This window comes from Stigmatopora nigra, chromosome 2, assembly GCF_051989575.1.
Source record: "Stigmatopora nigra isolate UIUO_SnigA chromosome 2, RoL_Snig_1.1, whole genome shotgun sequence".
Classification (NCBI taxonomy): domain Eukaryota; kingdom Metazoa; phylum Chordata; class Actinopteri; order Syngnathiformes; family Syngnathidae; genus Stigmatopora; species Stigmatopora nigra.
In genome coordinates this window covers 5,939,592-5,957,629 of record NC_135509.1, presented here as the reverse complement: position 1 = coordinate 5,957,629, position 18,038 = coordinate 5,939,592, and the positions used below count along the sequence as shown (strand labels likewise).

At 40.4% G+C, this 18,038-nt stretch overlaps 3 protein-coding genes and 1 long non-coding RNA gene across 17 annotated transcripts; 1 reads left to right on the top strand and 3 right to left on the bottom strand.

Moving 5' to 3' along the window:
* Nucleotides 1-33: 33 nt before the first annotated feature.
* On the bottom strand, nucleotides 34-6,224 carry max (myc associated factor X). 12 transcript variants are annotated; one of them, XM_077740698.1, is made up of 6 exons: nucleotides 6,082-6,223; nucleotides 5,935-6,007; nucleotides 5,624-5,650; nucleotides 3,169-3,309; nucleotides 1,933-2,071; nucleotides 34-1,754 (listed from the first exon to the last, which is right to left on the bottom strand). In XM_077740698.1, the coding sequence occupies exons 2-6, from the start codon at nucleotides 5,968-5,970 to the stop codon at nucleotides 1,567-1,569; spliced, it is 531 nt and encodes a 176-aa protein (XP_077596824.1). In that variant the 5' UTR covers nucleotides 5,971-6,007; nucleotides 6,082-6,223; the 3' UTR covers nucleotides 34-1,566. The 12 variants fall into 12 exon arrangements, with proteins under 12 accessions (XP_077596824.1, XP_077596833.1, XP_077596859.1 ...); XM_077740707.1 differs by having other exon boundaries at nucleotides 6,086-6,148; XM_077740733.1 differs by lacking the exon at nucleotides 5,624-5,650 and having other exon boundaries at nucleotides 6,082-6,224.
* A 662-nt stretch (nucleotides 6,225-6,886) lies between these two features.
* LOC144180982 (uncharacterized) lies at nucleotides 6,887-12,825 on the bottom strand. The gene is made up of 3 exons (XR_013324582.1): nucleotides 12,542-12,825; nucleotides 12,194-12,377; nucleotides 6,887-7,325 (listed from the first exon to the last, which is right to left on the bottom strand). It is a non-coding gene; the product is annotated as an uncharacterized LOC144180982 (long non-coding RNA).
* Nucleotides 9,254-14,024, top strand: slc10a1 (solute carrier family 10 member 1). The gene is made up of 8 exons (XM_077709164.1): nucleotides 9,254-9,291; nucleotides 10,422-10,642; nucleotides 10,725-10,811; nucleotides 11,199-11,311; nucleotides 11,778-11,982; nucleotides 12,210-12,388; nucleotides 12,552-12,751; nucleotides 13,438-14,024. Exons 2-8 carry the CDS (start codon nucleotides 10,448-10,450, stop codon nucleotides 13,497-13,499), a joined length of 1,041 nt encoding a protein of 346 aa, XP_077565290.1. The 5' UTR covers nucleotides 9,254-9,291; nucleotides 10,422-10,447; the 3' UTR covers nucleotides 13,500-14,024.
* Nucleotides 13,767-17,952, bottom strand: srsf5b (serine and arginine rich splicing factor 5b). Of its 3 annotated transcripts, none has more exons than XM_077709138.1 (8): nucleotides 17,874-17,952; nucleotides 17,481-17,626; nucleotides 17,130-17,200; nucleotides 16,883-17,008; nucleotides 16,733-16,805; nucleotides 15,604-15,677; nucleotides 15,405-15,512; nucleotides 13,767-15,283 (listed from the first exon to the last, which is right to left on the bottom strand). In XM_077709138.1, exons 1-8 carry the CDS (start codon nucleotides 17,950-17,952, stop codon nucleotides 14,776-14,778), a joined length of 1,185 nt encoding a protein of 394 aa, XP_077565264.1. In that variant the 3' UTR covers nucleotides 13,767-14,775. The 3 variants fall into 3 exon arrangements, with proteins under 3 accessions (XP_077565264.1, XP_077565273.1, XP_077565281.1); XM_077709147.1 differs by having other exon boundaries at nucleotides 16,733-16,802; XM_077709155.1 differs by having other exon boundaries at nucleotides 17,807-17,883.
* Between the last annotated feature and the right edge of the window lie 86 nt (nucleotides 17,953-18,038).

Sequence of the window (18,038 nt, the reverse complement as noted above, 5' to 3'; positions counted from 1 at the left end):
TTCCCTATTTTCACCTGAAAAAATAAAAGCGCATTAAAGGATAAAATAGTTTATTTTATAGTCTCATATTAAAGGTAGGCCTCAACTTGCAAGACAATTGTTGGCAGTATGTACAACATACTTGTAATTTCCATGGAATGGAATCGGACAAAGACCCGGTACACTAATCATATTCTCCTGAATGGAAAGAAAATGGAAATGATGTACAGACACACGTTTCTAGACACTCAAATGCGCTTCCATTTTTTTTTGTTTCCTTGGGCAATATTCAGCATTATGAATTTGGGAGTTTGTAAAGCACAACACATCAATAGGGGGAGATTCATTGGCTTCCTTGTACTGCAAAACACAACAGGAACTACTACTTTTGGAACGTTCCACTTGAAGTGATAACTTGGTGCCCTGTGAGATGACTACAAAATGCATAACATACATTTGAGATTGAAAACATCCAATCATAACTATAATGTTTTTTTTCTTTTGTCTATCAAACAAGCTGCCTAATGTGTTCCACCACCTAAAGTCATTCACTATTTCAGGCTAAAGGACAAAATACAATACAAGTTTAGGAATATTTAAATTCATTCCAAACATCAAATTCAACATATGAACTTATCTTCAATCTTATATTAACAAGTGTGTCGCAGCAGAATAAAAATCTGCAATCCAGTGGGCCTGAGCTTGGTGTCACTAAACATTTCTCCTCGGAGGGTCTTCACATTCTGAAGTGAAAAAAAAAAATTACAAATCTACAATTTGTGTTTGTTCAAAAAGACCATTTTTCCCAAAACAATTCATCTAGGTGCAAGATCTAGTTTAAAATCAAATACAATGGACCCCTGCATGCTAGCACTTTGACATGATAAGACATTTTGTTTTTTAACCTAACATAAAAAACACTGGCAAATTTCTCTAGTGTGAGGGCTAGGCGAGTCTTAAAATCACGGTACTTTAAAAGCCACATACAGTATACATTACAATATAGGCAAATTTTTAAAAAAGATAACAGTACACTAGGTTGTGAGAAAAGTTGACGGATCACCAGCATCATCATTTTAACTCCTGGTGTTCCTATTTCTGCTTTTAACTATTCAGACAATTAAAATCTTCAAAATAATTGTTATAGTCTGCTAATAGCAGGGGTCCACTGTATAGGGAGTACGTTTGGTGTGCACCTGCCGCTCGTACGCAAACGCGAGCAAGGGAAACCTTACAAAGTTCTCAAGTAGCCAAGCTGCCTTTTTTTTTAGGTTTTTGGATTTTTGCAGGAAGAAAATATTAAGGGAGGAGAGGTTATTTTGAGGAGATTCCACCCTGCTGGCCTCCCCCTCCTTGTTCAGGAGAATATTGTGTTGACGGTCGTGAGAAGTTTTGAGGGTGTCACGACTCTCCAGCGCGAGCCCACCCGGTGAGGAGGGGGGCGAGAACAGTAGGTGTGTGTCGGGCGTCAGGTGGAAAGGTCAAAGAGCTTCAAGAGCGTTTAAAGGCTTCCTCTCTTTCTCTCTCGCCTTTCCAGTGAGGCCATGTGTGGCCCTTTCACCTGCTTTTTGGAACGTGAGGCGCTTCCTAGCTGGCCTCCACGCGGAGCTTCTTGCGGTTGGGAGGCTCCTCGGGTTCAGACTCAGAGCTGGAGTCGGAACCGCCGTCGAACGCTGACACGGCGCTGCCTTTTGGGTTGGTGTAGAGGCTGCTGTCGGACGATGAGTAGTTGGTTTGGAGTTGGGTAGAGCCCTTCACCTTCTCCAGAGCACGCACTACGTGACAAAAACACCAATCAGTACGTTTTGAACAAATGGGTTCGATTATCAGTTCAATTTTTTTTAAAGCTGTGGTTAACAGTATTTAATAATAACTTTCAACTATTCACTGTTACAAAAAGAAATGAAAGTTGCAGAGGTGGAGACAGAGAGGAACATAAATGTGAATTTTTACCTTGCTGCTCCAGCAGTGCATTTTGTCTCTTCAGGTCATCAATGTCCTGCTGGTGCGTGTGATTTTTTCGTCTCATGTATTGGATGTACTCTGTGGCTTTGTCTAGGATTTGAGCTCTAGACGCCTGTTTGGTAGACTGCTGTTAGTGACACATGCAAAAGAGACAAGTGATGTGTGTGCAAAAAAATGATCACATTAAATACACCAAATAATAATCAGAACAAGACTAAAGTAATCATTAATTATTGTTTTACTCCTGAATTTCAAGATGACATTGAATGAAGAATTTGCATTGCAACACATGATTAAGGCTGGGCTTACACTGCAAATTCAATAGCCATTGATGTGACCCATCTCCAATACCATATTTTACAGACTAGAACCCCAGAAAAGATGCATATACTATACCTGAAAACTACAATTAACATTTTTTTGTTCATTGTGACAAAGATTTCAGCTATGCACCTCTTAGCAGCTTAATTAGGGGTTGACTTTTTTTTGGATGAAAGTAAGTGTTACAGAATCGGGTCACATGAATTGCATACGATACATAGTATAAAACCCAGCTATGCATATAGTTGTCACCATCATACAACACATTCATAAACCCAAGTCCACACCTACGAGGATATATTTATTTTATCACCATGATGTGATGTCCACATTGTTTTTATCACTATGCTTTTATGATTGCCTTACTTGCCTCATATTACAACTACTATTGTTGATCTGAACAGGTGATGCATCTTCAGTAGTTTTTCAGTCTTTGAATGGAGAATTACATTTTATACACACTACATCATGTGTATTGATGGATACAGATTTTTCTTTCACAGTTTTTTGTCAATAAACTCCTCGCAGACATGGACTTAGGTTAATATTCAGCACATCAGCTGTGGGTCTGACTACAGAGACATGCAAGGCAGCTCCCACAGCAAACACGACTCCCACTGCACCATCCGTGCCTTAACTATACACCCACCCACCCAACCGGTTTCTAGGGGAGGGACGCTCTAGCAACGTTCTCCATGTTAGGGATGTCAAAACAGGAAGACGGCAGCGACATTTCCTCGTAATAACTTCCTGACACTTGTCCAAGCAGTTCGACATGCATCTGCTCGCCACTCAAACCCACATATAACTCTCTCTCTACACCATTCAATTGTTACCGTGCGTCCCATAATTTAAGTGACATTGAACAAACATAAATGAAGGGAAAAAAAAGGTTTCTCTTACACTGTTGTGGTGGGCACCAGTACTGTTACCAACCTTTTCTCCCTGCAAGGCAGGCACAGAGTCACGGAGGCTGTGAAAGCTGTCTTTGATGTGATCTCTACGTTTGCGCTCGAGCGCATTGTGGTGTGCCCGTTTGTCTGCCTGCAACGAGAGAGTCACAAGGCCTTCAGCCCGGCAGCGCAGCAGCGTGGGTAGAAGACAGCACGGCGCAAACCCGCCTGCTGCCGAGTGCTACTCGGCCTTTAGGCAACAGCATTGTACTTTTTAAGAGTGGGTGTTTTTTTTCTTTTTCTCTGATTATTTTATATTAGCACCCACATGGAAAATTGCCGCAGAGCCAGATGGGGGAATAACAAGCTGAGGCTGATTTATTATTAATGAGAAAAAGCTCAATATTTTTCGGATGATTTATTAATATTGAAAACACAAACATTTGAAAAGCAATTTACTTAAGTTGGGAAACACTCCCATGTGTTGCTTGATTTTCTGTATCGTTGATCCTTATTTGAGTGATGTTGAGCTGGAGCCTATCCCAGCTGTTCCTATCCTGGAGGCAGGATTCACCCAGGATTGGGTCACGGCTAACTAATTTCAGGGTACACAGAGAAAAACATTTACACTGACGTTCACACTACTGGGCAAGACAATTAACCTTGCATGCATGTTTTAGGGAAGACCCACAGAACACTTACAAGCATGGAGGGAACACATCAGAAATGTGAATCCATCATGCTAATCACTTGACCACAGTGCTGCATGAAGGTACTATGATCTACGTCCAGATGATGTGGATGTGGTAGCCATACAAACCCCTTAACATCAAGTGCACAAAAAGTAAAAACACCAATTCAAAATAGTGTATGAATATGGCTTTAAAAGCAAAGAGCAGTTTAAATTGTAGCTATAGGGGACAGAGTAGCTTAACAGTGTCCATGCATTTCTGCCCCCTTTGTGTTAAATGTATTTTGTGATATAAAACTCTAATAGGCTATATAAAAAATACATTTTCCGGGAGTAATGCATTCTAGTATAATCATGGTCTTGTGCTGTATTACAGAAATGCTTCATATTTTATTCTGTTGTTATTATGTTTTTTATTTTTTATATTTGGCACCAGGTTCTACTGTTTTATTTAAACAATAAGGCTGTACAAAGTGATTGTTTGTGGACAGAGCAGCTGACAGTCAATTGTTCGTGTTCCAACTAAGAACTTATTGTAGTAGTCATTTGTGCTTTTGTGCTCATTTTGAAGTGTTAGAAGGATTTGAATTCATATCTTTGGTGATAATTCTGACTTGACAGAAACTTTGAATGTAACATTAGGCCAGGTTAAGGATTAGTTGTCACTCACTGCTAAGAGAATTTTAAAATAGCTAATCTTTTTACATAACGTATATTGAAATGTGGATACTTGTGGGCATTACTCGGCTGAGAGTTATGTGTATTTTCTCGTAAACGAACAATTTGGCTACAGTGTTCAATAGTATGGAATTTTCCTATATTTAACGAACATTAGGAGGACAAGAGAAGAGTCAACTTCTCAGTGAATACACAACTATCTATGTAAAGGTTTAAAACCTGGCGCCAATCTAAATTAAGATATCCGACCGAGTCTTGTTGGAGACGAATGACCGAGTTCAAAGTCCAATTGATTAATCCCATGCATTAGCATACTTGGTCATTTTCCTCCTCCAAGTTCAATAAAAAGGAATTGCATAATGTTTACATGAAGAATTGTAGACTAGTCCACCAGCAGGCATAAATGCCAAGCTTTCATCACCATGCCATTAGAATTGAGGTATGGTGCGCCGTGCAGGGTGTGTGTGTGTGTTGTTTTCGACGCACTATGCCGTGCAGTTAACTATAACGTCATCCATTCCAGCCTGCCAGCCCCTTTGGTGGGACGTATTGAAGACAGACTCTAATCACAGGCAGCAACACAGGAAAACATCCCACTGCAGCCCTTCCTGACACGAAGGCTTTCCCCTCCAGATGGATGCATGCAGCAGCATCTCTTATCTTAGCGTCATGGATGCAGCAGCATGTCAAATAAGATCCTTCTGTTGGGGTGACCTAAATGTGCAAACGCGGAATCCTTCTTCGAACTGGGCAAAGCCATAACCATCTACACTGCGCGTAAAACAATAACTGATGACAAAAGGGTGTGCAGCTTGGTAATGCTTTTGGTCTAAATATAGACGTCGTGTTACCGTGTACACGCAGGATATGGGGATACCCTGCCTAATGCATAAAGTAGTTCCCACCATGCAACTATTGCCCTCCAAAAATGTCATATCTAGCGGGATCATATGACTCAATGCTTTCACATTCGATTCTGAGGTCCACCTACGCACAACTAACGACTGATTGTAATCATAAAACAAACAAAAAATGCAAATGCAGCACAGTATGATCATTATAATAAAGGAAAATTTCTCCCCAAAGCATTACGCACCACATTGTGATATCTCGGCGAGTCTTCCTGCAAAAAAACAGAACAAAAAGTACAATTGTAGCCATAATTCTTTAGTAGCGTATCCGTTCACCGAAGCTGCTTAAATTTTGTCAAAATACTCATCTAACTTTTGAGCAGATCATCAGAATGGTTTGGTTTTATAACCACACGTCTAAATACTTATCAGAGAAGCACGACGAGGCAGCTTATCGGGTAGCTAACGCTAGCTGAGCAGCTACTTCGGCTACCAAAAAAATCGACAAAAAGCGAAATCAAATCAGTAAAAGGCGTTGAAAAGTGGTCATACTCACGTCACTATCGACTTCGATATCATCGTTATCACTCATTCTTCGCTCAAATGGTCAAGATTAAAGGGACGCGTGGCTGAAAAACAACATGGATCGGTTTAGCAGCCCAGCGGCGCTCCTATAGACAGTCAGCTAGTAGTAGCTACTCACTCACACACGTTCTGTTTGGACAGAACCGAGGTGGACTCCTGTCTCCACGTGACTACGATCCACACACCAAGTAACCGCTGCGCAAGGCGCGTGCGCCAATTCCAAGTGCCATCTGGGAAATGGTGTCCTTTTTGCTTGACAAGTTGCAGGATATTCTATCATATCTCATAACAGGCAAGCTTCACCACGTATATTCAAACTATGAATTGTTATATAAACATTTTTTATTTGCTCTTTTGAGTTTACTATTCGTTAATGTTAGCTGGACTGGGCCAAATCTTTTATTTTATACTACATTTCCCATCAGGAGTAAAACATGCGAGAACTTTTACAACGCCCTGATTGGCCGTTGGATTGATAGTAAATGTAGTTTTTTCAGTTGGATTTACTGTAGTTCTATGTCACGGGGCAAAATAGTGCCAAAGCAGACACGTGGAATAGAAAAACACTGGAGAATTACAAAACAGATGTGTGACTGCCACGTATTGTTTTTTATTTATTTTTTCTTTTTTTAGTTATGTTCTTTCCCTCCAAAAATATTTTTAAACTTAGCATTAGAATACAATATGGTGATTTAAACACGTTGCCTTCGCTGCACATACTACTTGCAATACAGTAAATACGTCACTGGTGATCTATAGGATAATCTGCCTGATTTATTGCAAAAATACTAATAATAATAGTACTAGTTCAATTACCACTCAGTAAACGAGAGCACAAACATTGTTGCTTTGTGCCCTGTTTTGACGTAACTGGCGACTTCCAAAATTGAGCTATATAGATAAGGAGCTTACATTGTGGATTAGTTTGCATGGATTTTTAAAAAAATAAATAAATAAAAAAGGCTTCATCTTCTCCCCTCAGCAGGTCGAGAGGCCACAGCTGTGGGCGACACCCAATGCTTCCCCTCAACCTGTACAATTTCTACATGTTAACCTTGCATGCACTTATTTAATAAAGGTCCTGCAGCATCATAGGCAAACAAGGTCATTCCTATTTAATATAAAGGTTCCCAACACAATGAGGTCACAATTCCATGGAAGCAAAGCCACCATTGTTGACAGCAATCACATTTATGTGCCTTTAAATCACCACTTTCAAGAGTAACTAATGATCACAAGCACTCGACTCACAAACAAACCTCTCCACCACACCCTTCTCGCTAATCTCTCCCCTTGGCCTCGAATGGTCCCTCGGGACAATTAAGTCCCACAAGGTCATGACCTGCCTGGCCTGCAGGTTGCCTGTCAAGAATGAACATTGATTAGTCATGTCTGGAGCTGCTTGAGGAAAATAAATAAGTTCAAAAATGTGCATGTGCAAATGGACATGTGATGCAGGCAATTTAATTATAGCACTCAAAAGAAAGACTAGTGATCAGTTCGCCACCCATCCCCCATGTTTTTACAGGGCTTGGCCTGTTTAACAACAAAATGCCCTCCTTTTGCCCCGTACCATGTACTAGACAACACTGGATATGCTTTAACGATGATGTGTTTTTGTTGTCTGTTGTTGTCAGGGTAGGCTTAATAAAAACAAAGGATCACATGACCCTTTAGATTAAGGCTAATTCTCTCAGTTAATAAATAGCTGTATATGATATACTGCATTTTCTGAAGTGTGGGTGCTTTGTATAATATTTTAGACATTTTATTTTATTTACTTTTATTTACTCTTCTCCCCTTTTGAGCTACATTGTTATACAACTTTATATACACATGATCAAATCGTGTAGCTCAGAAAAAGGTATTTTTTATTAAAATAGAAAGATTCCTTCTTTTATAACAGCATTTCTGTGCATAAATTCTATATATTGCTACATATTCTGTATATTGCAGCATTCAATTTCAATGTAACGGCATAAAAACCCAGCAACCCAATTAGAAACAGTTTCAATAGCAGTGAATTTTACAAGTCATACTCAAGTTTCCCCTTCTCTTGCAATGACTTGGTGTTTCATGAGCGCTTCATTTTGCACTGTAAATTCCTTTTACAGGCAGCACATGAAACTGATCAGCAACCTTGGCATTAGTATGAGAGTAACAGTCTGCCGAGTGTTGCCGTCGCATGCAGCGTTTGTTCTTGGCATGGACTACTGTTGTATGCTGCCTGCCAATGATTTGTAGGCAGCATCATGGTCATCATACTCAATTAAAACTGACCCCTAAAAAATAATTAATATTTTTATGCTAATTTCATTATTATATATATCATCGTTTGTACTACATCCAAAATGTGGTGGATTTATATGGAAATAAGAAGGTTGGGCCATTTGCTGCCTATATACTAGGAAAACTACTGTTCTCTCATTTACTGGCTGAAGTATTTTGTTCCACTTTTCTTTTCCGAAGACCGACGTTAAATATAGTACAAATCATTCATGATTCATCCTCAAACTTGAAATAAATGTTTCATTGTATAATGGATGCAGCAACATGGATCAACAGAATTCTTCTGATTTGTGTGGCAGATTGTTGTTGTCAGGCAGAGTTTAAGGTTAACTGCACCATTTATGTGCCCACAAGGCTGTTTCCATGACAAAAGTGTTTAGAGAAAACTAATGGATGGTTAGATTTCCCATTTAAGGACAATAAGAAAAACACAACACGTATTGTCACAGGTAAAAAAAGAAATTTAGAGTAAACTAATTTGGATGAATAAATAAATAAATAAATACAACTATATATTGTCAAGTATTACATTAATCAATTAATCTATGTTCTTCATCATAAAGAAAATTACTTAAAAATAAAGGCAGAAAGAAAAGAAAAACAGCACCATCTGTTGGGGTACTGTTTCCATGCATCAAGAGCAGAAATTAATTCCGATTAAATTTGCAATTTGCAAGGAGCCTAATTGTGAAATGTTTATTTAAATGTAATTCATTCGTACTAAAATGAGGCTTGAATGCACAATCAAATGCAGATTCCCATCTTTCAGTGAGTCTGAAATTTGGTCCAGTTTTACTTTTTACAAAGAAGCAAGCAAAAAAATACATTTTCACAAAATTGGGTCCAAAGTATTATGTAAATTTTGTGTTTCCAATGATGCTATGTGTGAAAAAAGTAAAACTTTCACTAGATGGCACCTGTGCACAACCACAACATGCACTTGTCATCATGGGAGAGCATAAAAGGCAGTCATCAGACATGGAAAAAGATCACATTTGGCAAGCAGTGAAGAAGTGAGGAAGGCCACATGCTTTGACAGGTAAACAAAAGATGTGTGAGGTACTTCAATCCGTCTGTTTTGGTGCAAATGTTTCTGCACAGTTCACTTGGGACTTTTTCTGTCACTTTGCGCAGATTGTAATGTTGGAAAATGGTGCATGTGTGTGTGTAAATGGTACTTTAACAACAAGGCACATGACAGAATGTGATGGCGAGACACACTTTCGAGATTTTACACCTGTTAAGTGTTTTTTCCTCTTGTGTTAAGTGGATAACTGTCAGATCTGTGTGCACAGTACAGTAGTTTAAATACAGGTAGGATTCCCTTGCCAGTGATGGAGATGAAGTGAGCTATAAAGGTGGGAAAAATGAGAAATATTGTATTTTTCACCTCTACTGTATTTGACTGCACAAATGTTTGTCATTTGACTTTGCAAAAGCATAGAAATGAAGCAGGGGGTTCTTTCTTTCCGAGTGATTAAAAAAAATACTAAAAGTTACTCATGTGCATGTGAAATTATGAATTTTATGAAAAAATGTGACTTAAATTAACTTTGGGAAATATTTGCAGAGGAACAAACTGTTCACAATGAATATTAGGGTAAAGGTCTCCTGCACAATATAATGTGTACTATGAACTGGTGGACACTGATTACTGAGCTGATGGATAGTGCATCTTATCAATGCCATTGTGACATTTCTAATCTGTGATGTTTTTTTATGCAAGTTTTGGATGAAAATATAGTGTATTGTTTGTCACTTTTTGTTGAAGTGATCTTTGCTATTCTAAGATTATTGCGTTTAGTTATAATATTCAGTAGTGCTAATGGCATTCTAATCTGCATGATCAATAATGTGACAAAAAAAGATTCAAATTGTATTTAATCAAATTATCCCAACTCATTAATGGACAAATTCTTCCCAAAAATAAATAGTAATTTTATTTTATTTTTAAAGCTCTTCTTATGTTCTGTTTTACATTTTCATGTATGTATTATATCTTGACTTGTTTACTACGAGGAAGGTCAATCCATTCATTAGGGGCTGTTCATAATTAATTCAGCTGTAAAATTCATCATCATATCATTCTCCCATTCCAGCACACATTTAATGATGAGTGAGACATTTTAATCAGGTCTAAATTGTTGCTTCTTGTGCCTATTTCTATAGTTTATGACCCTTTTGGGGACCAGAATATGGATCAAATCATGGACCTGTTTGATCCCAATCCAATGCACAATGACAGCATGGTCTCCGCAAACAGCACCACTGTCCTATTCAAGCCCTTTTTATCACCAGTGGTGGACAAAACAATTAACATCCTCATGGTTATCGTCTTATTCATAACCATGGTTTCATTGGGATGCACTATGGAGGTGTCTAAAATCAAGGTGACTCCATGCAACAGCCTTCTTTCATTTGAGTAAAACTGATCGTTTAGTATTAATTATTGTGTTTATATTTATCTTTCAGGATCACATAGTGAAACCTAAAGGAGTGGTGATTGCAGTGGTGGCCCAATATTGTGTCATGCCGCTTACAGCCTTTTGTTTTGCCAAGGTTGGTTTATATAGTCACATTAGATTGGTGCAAAAATAACTGTATTACACTGATAAGATAATAGAACCAGACATTATATTGTATTAGTAACATATAACAAATGGATTGATATATCTTCACATTAAGCAAAAGTACATCTAAAACTATAGATAAGGTAGTCAATTTATACATTCATTATCCTCACAAGGATTGCAGGGGGTGCTGGAGCCTATCCCAGCAAACTATGGGTGACACTGGAATTGGTGGCCAGCCATTCACAGTGAAGTAGTGAAGTAAATGTTATTTCTATTTGATTAAAAACATATTTCGCATACAACTACTGTCCATGTACAGCCTTTCGCAATAATGGATACTGTACAGTATTATTACTATCTCCGCTGCTTCTAGGGCTTCCAGCTGACTGACATGGCAGCTGTGGTGGTCCTAATATGCGGCTGCTGCCCTGGGGGGACTCTCTCTAACATTTTGGCTTTAGCAATAAATGGTGACATGAACCTTAGGTAAACACACACACACACACACACATAACTGATGATCATTGAAAATATGTTATTGTGCAGTTCAATAACCTCCTGGTGCTGTCAACTAGTACATACATTTCTTTCCTGTCGTGATTAGAGTTGACTGACCTGCCTGATCATAAAGCAATGATAAGTGTAATATTTATCACAACACGGCAAGCCCCTGTGGGCCATTCAACCCGATTGGGTCCTCTTTTATCAAGAATTAAGTGTGCTGCCTGTTGTGTGTGCATTCCTGCTTAATCAGATCTGTGTGGAATGATTTTCCCCCTCATTTTTTTCACAGCAGTGGGATTGATGTGATAAAAAAGGGATAAATAGATCTTTACAAATAGAATTGCTGTTGTTAAACTCTTTGCAGTGTTGATGTAAGACAGTATTAAAAGGGGTTAGGATGCAATGGGAATATAATGTGTTCCTAACTAAGTTGTTCCCCTTTTAACAGCATTGTGATGACATCCTGTTCCACCTTGGTGGCTCTGGGAATGATGCCCCTGCTGCTCTACATTTACTGCCAGGGATTTGGCGACCTGCAAAGTGCTGTGCCCTATCTTGACATCACTGTGTCACTCGTTATGATTCTCGTTCCCTGCGGCATCGGTATCCTCATCAACCACTACAGGCCTCACTATTCCAAGATTATCACCAAGGTCAGTGGTCTAAATCTATTACTCTATTCCTTTCCTATACCACTTATCCATACAAGTGTCACAGGGGTTGCTGGAGCCTGTCCCTTCCACAAAAAAACAGTTGTCTAGGGTGTAGTCTGGCTTTCGCTCAAAATCGGCTGGGATAGGCAGCAGCCAACCCTGCAAACCTTGCGAGAATGCACAGTACGGATGATGAATGAAAAGTATTTACCTATGTTTGCTCTCAGGCAGGTTTGACCATCATGTCAATTTCCTCCGTGGTGATCGCCATCCTTGCCACCATTGCGATCGGCAGGGCCATCTTGGCTATTATGTCTCCTCCTCTTTTGGCCACTGGCGCTTTCATGCCCTTTATTGGGTTCACCTTTGGATATTTCATCTCGGCCATCTTCAGACTCAGCCAAGCGTAAGTGGGACATAGTATATACGTTTACATGAATTGAACTGGAATATTAATAACACTTTATGAGTGGTTACTAACAATTTTGCCAGGTTTTCCCTAATGCACCACCACCACACTGTATTGTACACCCATGACTTTTGATGTATTTTACTGTACCTTGACTCAGGGAGCGGAGGACTGTCTCTATGGAAACAGGCTGCCAGAACATTCAGTTGTGCTCCACCATCCTAAAGTTGGCCTTTCCACCGGATGTGATCGGCCCACTTTTCCTCTTCCCGATGGTGTACATTTCCTTTCAGCTGTTAGAGGCCATGGCGCTCATCATGGTCTACAGGTGCCACCAGAGGCTCACAAGGAAAAAGAAAGGTAAAAAGGGGGTTATTTCATAATAAAATGAGACTGGATCACCAACATTGAAAATTAATCAGTTGAAATGCCATTTTGATATAATGTAGGATCTTATATCGCTTGATGTATCATATATGGTACATATAATAAGTGTGAACATTATTTTATAGTAATTGTATTGTTACCCATAGAGAATATAGCAATATTTTTCAAGTACATCTGACGGCAGGTTAAGCAGGACTTAACTGAGTTCACAGAAAAAGTAGTATATGCAATATTTACTCAATCATCGCAGTATTATTTTTAATTATTCTTGGAACTATTTAAAGTTTCCAATAATGTATATTTTCTATGGAAACAACATTGTAAAATTATAGTTATTCCTCACACAAACACGCAAGGCCTTATGCATGCTGTTGCTTAATTTTGTCCTCACCAAAGTGTAATACATGTTTTCTCCAAATAAAAATAGTCAGGTTTTCTATTGTACCCCCAAAGGATTTTTCTTAAGTTAAATTGCAGGCATAAACCAGAACCTATAGAAAATGGATTGATGTATGTATGAGTCCACAAAAATCACAAGACTAGCAGTATAAAAAACATCTATCTTTTCCCTGCCTTAAATTAAATAGGATTACAGATTGATATTTCATGATCCACATTTGAACAATTCATGATTCACTCATCTGCTATTTGCTTAACAGATATGTACCTGCCTGCTGAAAGTGAACCAGGACTAAAAGCACTTTGCGAAGGAGGTGTATGATAAAAACCGGCTGGACTGTATATAGAAGCCTTAAAGCTCTTCTGCTGTATTTCAAATATCACATTTATTGACTGCTGAGTTGACAACCTCTGCGCAGAAAGTCTGGGTTCAGTTCACAGTGTTAACTCCCCATCGTGAATAGTTGTCTTCTTCTATACAGGCCCTATGATGGACTGTCGACCTGTCCAGTGTGTAGTCAGCTCTTTTCCTAATAGAATAGAAAATTGTATTAGGTGGGTGGTTTGAGTCATATAATGAGAACTTGAGTAACTTTGTTAAAATTGCTTTAATAGGTACATTATGTCCTCCATGCAATTGTCCGTTTTTTTAACTAAAAGTAAAACCCACGTGAACAAAAGGTTGTATTTTTCTTAACCACATTTTTTTGTGTCAAATTACATGTATACATACACACTCACACAAACAAGTTTCTTTTTTAACTGCATAAAATGAGAAATAACAATCTAAGGAGCCGTTTTTAGTTCACCAAGCAAGGCTCAACATGAAGAACATGTAACCTCATGATTGAAATAGTCATCAGGCATTCCTAACAACACACTTGCACATCGATTTGTTCTAATGACAGACCTCTCTAGGTAGAGAAATGAGGCATGCAAAGTGATAAACGTTGTTCATTGCATTATGAAAAAAAAACTATCAACTGAAACGGGGTAATATTATTAAAATACTACGAGTTTTCAATGGATTATGGCAGTGGGGAAGACATCATAAATCAGGAAGTCTCTAATTTTCTTTAACTGCTTTATTCTTACTAGGGTCATGGGGGGTGCTGGAGCCTATCCCAGCTGACTTTAGGCCAGAGGCGGGGGACACCCTGATTTGGTGGCCAGCCAATCGCAGGGCACAAGTAGACAAACAACCATTCATGCGCACTCATACCTAGGGGCAATTTAGAGTGTCCAATCAGCCTACCATGCATGTCTTTGGAACGTGGGAGGAAACCAGAGTACCCGGAGAAAACCCACTCAGGCCCGGGGAGAACATGCAAACTCCACACAGGTGGACCGACCTGGATTTGACCCCAGGGCCTCCACTGTGAGGCTGACGTGCTAACCACTCAGCCGCCGGGCCGCCCGGATCAGGAAGTCGAGTAATGAATCACAGATAAGTGGCCTTCCTTTCCTATTAAAATAAAACCCTTAATCACTACGGGGAAGAAAAAAAAAACAAGGTTCCTTTCTGCCCAATCTTGATATTTTCCTAAGAATGAGTGCTAAGCTTTTACGAACCTCTCCCAATGCATTCAAGTGTTGACTTAATGCTGGCTTTCAGTGGAATGAGAACGGGATCGTGAGCGGGAACGAGGCTCTTTCTCAAGCGGAGAAACCGGAGGAGGTGTAGTAGATGTGGCGCGTTTGTTTGGCTCCACTGATTTGGTGTTAGGGGAGAATTTGTCGCCGATGGGGGAGCGGCTATGGGAGCGACTGCGGCTTTTGGCCCCGGGGCCAGAACGCCCTGGACTGCCAGATCGCCGGGGGCTTCCGGATCGGCGGGGACTTCCGGATCGCCGGGGACTTCCGGATCGGCGGGGACTTCCGGATCGGCGGGGACTTCCGGATCGGCGGGGACTTCGGGATCGGCGAGGACTTCGGGATCGGCGGAGACTGCCGGATCGCCGAGGACTTCCAGATCGCCCGTGACTGCCAGATCGGCGAGGACTGCCGGATCGCCGGCGACTTCCAGAGGAAGAGCGACCGCGGGACCTAGAGCGTGAACGGGAGCGGGATCGAGATGAACTCCTTGAGCGGGAACGACTTTTGGACCTTGAGAAGGGAATAACAATGACAAGTCATCATACTAGGTCAGTTAGAGAGTAACTAAATTGGCATGCCCATAGAAAGAGCAGCAAATTAGTTAATGTAAATAATATTCATGCTAACTCACCTCCTCTGGCCTGCCTTAACAAGCTTTATTTTCCTGCCATTGATTTCCTTCCCAGAAAGTTTTTCAAGAGCATTTTGCATGTCCTTGTTGGAGGCAAACTCAACCACGCTATAAAAATTAGGAGAGACTTTGTGTTATTTCATACCAATTCACTTTTTCCCCAGGAAAAAATAAAAAATCCAAGGCAACAACAACTTACCCTTCATTGAGTTTAGGCCGGTGTGCATCTGCAAATGTCACCTCTCCAGCTTGCCTCATGAAATCTTTCAGGTCCTAAACACGCAGTAGTAATAAAGTGATAAACGCGGGAGAGAGACTCGGGACAGAAAGTCAAAACACGAGACAGGATTGATTTGGTAAAAAAAGGAGAAGCTAAAATTGCAACTACGAAAGCTATACAAAGGGACCCAAGAACCTCAAACCTAGTCGTATCTTCAACACGAGCTGTTTTAGGATGGGAAAGCACCCCTTTGCTATTTTTTTTTTTTGCATCTGCCAATTTATTGAAGTTTTGAGATTCCTGGGCCACCATCTAAATAGAACTACAGACATAGACACCGTCTGCATCAATTAATACAAAACAGACTACGGTGGTGTCACTGGGGCAGAATTTGGCACAACGAGCCCTGTTTTATCAGAGCTCCGCACCGGGACCGCCCATGCCTCGGCATCCCGCCACGGCAAAGAGAGTGAACAGGGTGGAAGAGAGGAAACTACTACCTGAGAGCGAAACCTTTTGGGTAACAGATGATTACATCCACTGGCACCGGGGAGTAGGGAGGGGATGGGGCATATCGATCAATCGAAGTCTCTCAATTTAACGAACCATCGAGCAACGCGGCCATCGACTCGCTCTCTCTCTGCCAACCCTCTGTTTGCTCTCCCTCGCCACCCACTGCCTTGGACAGAGGGCTTCGCGAGCGAAGGGACCACCAGCGCTTCCCCCCAGTGAGGAGTGAAAGTTCACATGACCAGCAGGCTTCAACTAGTAGGAGTGGGACAGATTGGCTCAACCCAGACAGAAGGACCCAGAAGGGGTTAACTCCACCATAAGCGAGCTCTTCCACATGACACAACAGTCAGGCTGGCAAATAAAGGGGTGAAGAATTGGTTAAAATTGGAACACAGGAATAGATCAATTTTGTTTTTTTTGACACTAAAATAAATCCTTAACATAAAAATGCCACTCAATTCATTGTATTAACAAATTTAGGCAAAATTACAGTATACTAGACATTTTACATTTATAAGAATTATTATTAGAGGCCATAGGATGTTGTTCATATAGCATTGCTTGCTTTGAATTCAAAACTTGTGGCTTTACTGACCTGCCAGCTGACACGGGAGGACAAGTTCTCCACAATCAGCCGGTTCTCAGTACGCATCGGAGGAGGGTTTCTACTGAAATGTTATAAAAACATCAGGGAATTGCTGTCATGGGTTTATAACACAAAGGTGGAGGATGGAAAATGGGATACCTCCGATTGTTCTGCATGCCTCGACCGTACCGATCATTAAAGCGGCTTCCTTCACCGCCGCCGACTCCTCCTCTTCCTCCTCCTCGGTTGCCGCGTAGACGTACACGAGCGTGCTCTATTGTAACTCTGAAATCATCAACAATTAAAGACAAACTGCCAATCTCGATCCAAAATCTCAATCATCCAATCCCATCATAGGAATATGCATCGTCGTGACCCAATATTAATGATAGCAGAAGCTACTCACCTTTCATTACACAGTTCTTTGCCATCAAGATCATACACGGCATCTTCCGCATCTCTGGCGTCTTCAAAATCCTGCAGAAAATAAAAAACATGTAATTCTGAACAGAGTACATTTCATTGACACAAAACACATCAGTGTGCACTTCTAAATGACTAGGAATTTGGGGGTGGTGCCCTTGGCTGGCTGGGATGGGCTCCAGCACCCTTCGCGACCCTCGTGTGAACAAACAAAGGAAGAATGAATTAAGCATTTTTTTTAATTTACTTGACCTCCTGTGAGAAATTCCTTCCTTAATAATACAATAATACATAAATAGAAACAGAATAAAGGGTTAAATAAAATGGCACTGACCACAAAGCCAAAGCCTCTTTTCAGGTCGATGTCACGGATGCGGCCGTATCCTTTGAAGAATCTTTCCACATCCTTCTCCGTAGCCGAGGGGTTGAGCCGTCCAATAAATACACGACCACCACTCATCTTGAAAATAATCACCCTTTCTATTGAGAAAAATGGACATAATCACTTTAGTATCAAATGCTACACGCAACACGGCGCTTTCAAGCGCTAGCATGTTTAAACAATCGACGAAACGCGGGAATAAGCAGCAGCTAGGCAGTTCATTTTCGCAGCATCTCATAATAAACCATTAATATTAGGTATATACAGTTTAGATGTACTTTGTAATAGGACCGTCAAGCTTCTTTTCGAGCCGCCAAACACGGGAGAAAAATACAAAATGGTTACCTCCACAGTATACGCTGTTCACGTGACACGGAAGAACCCGGAAAAGGCCGAAAAGGGACGAAGGAACACGTATCAACATTGTTCCCTCATAGATATCACACATTTAGAGCTAGATATGAGAATTGTCCCATTCGGCGGCGTTAGTAACCAGCGGCCATCTTAAAA

Coding starts and splice junctions, on each gene's coding strand:
- max (XM_077740698.1), bottom strand. CDS start 5,970: ATGAGTGATAACGATGATATCGAAGTCGATAGTGAC. Junction 3,310..5,623: donor CGCCGAGATATCACAATGTG/GTGCGTAATGCT, acceptor CTCTCGTTGCAG/GCAGACAAACGGGCACACCA. Junction 2,072..3,168: donor CTGGTGCCCACCACAACAGT/GTAAGAGAAACC, acceptor TGTCACTAACAG/CAGTCTACCAAACAGGCGTC.
- slc10a1 (XM_077709164.1), top strand. CDS start 10,448: ATGGATCAAATCATGGACCTGTTTGATCCCAATCCAATGCACAATGAC. Junction 11,983..12,209: donor ATTCCAAGATTATCACCAAG/GTCAGTGGTCTA, acceptor GTTTGCTCTCAG/GCAGGTTTGACCATCATGTC. Junction 12,389..12,551: donor ATCTTCAGACTCAGCCAAGC/GTAAGTGGGACA, acceptor ACCTTGACTCAG/GGAGCGGAGGACTGTCTCTA.
- srsf5b (XM_077709138.1), bottom strand. CDS start 17,952: ATGTTGATACGTGTTCCTTCGTCCCTTTTCGGCCTTTTCCGGGTTCTT. Junction 17,201..17,480: donor AAAGAGGCTTTGGCTTTGTG/GTCAGTGCCATT, acceptor TATTTTCTGCAG/GATTTTGAAGACGCCAGAGA. Junction 15,513..15,603: donor CGGCCTAAACTCAATGAAGG/GTAAGTTGTTGT, acceptor TAATTTTTATAG/CGTGGTTGAGTTTGCCTCCA.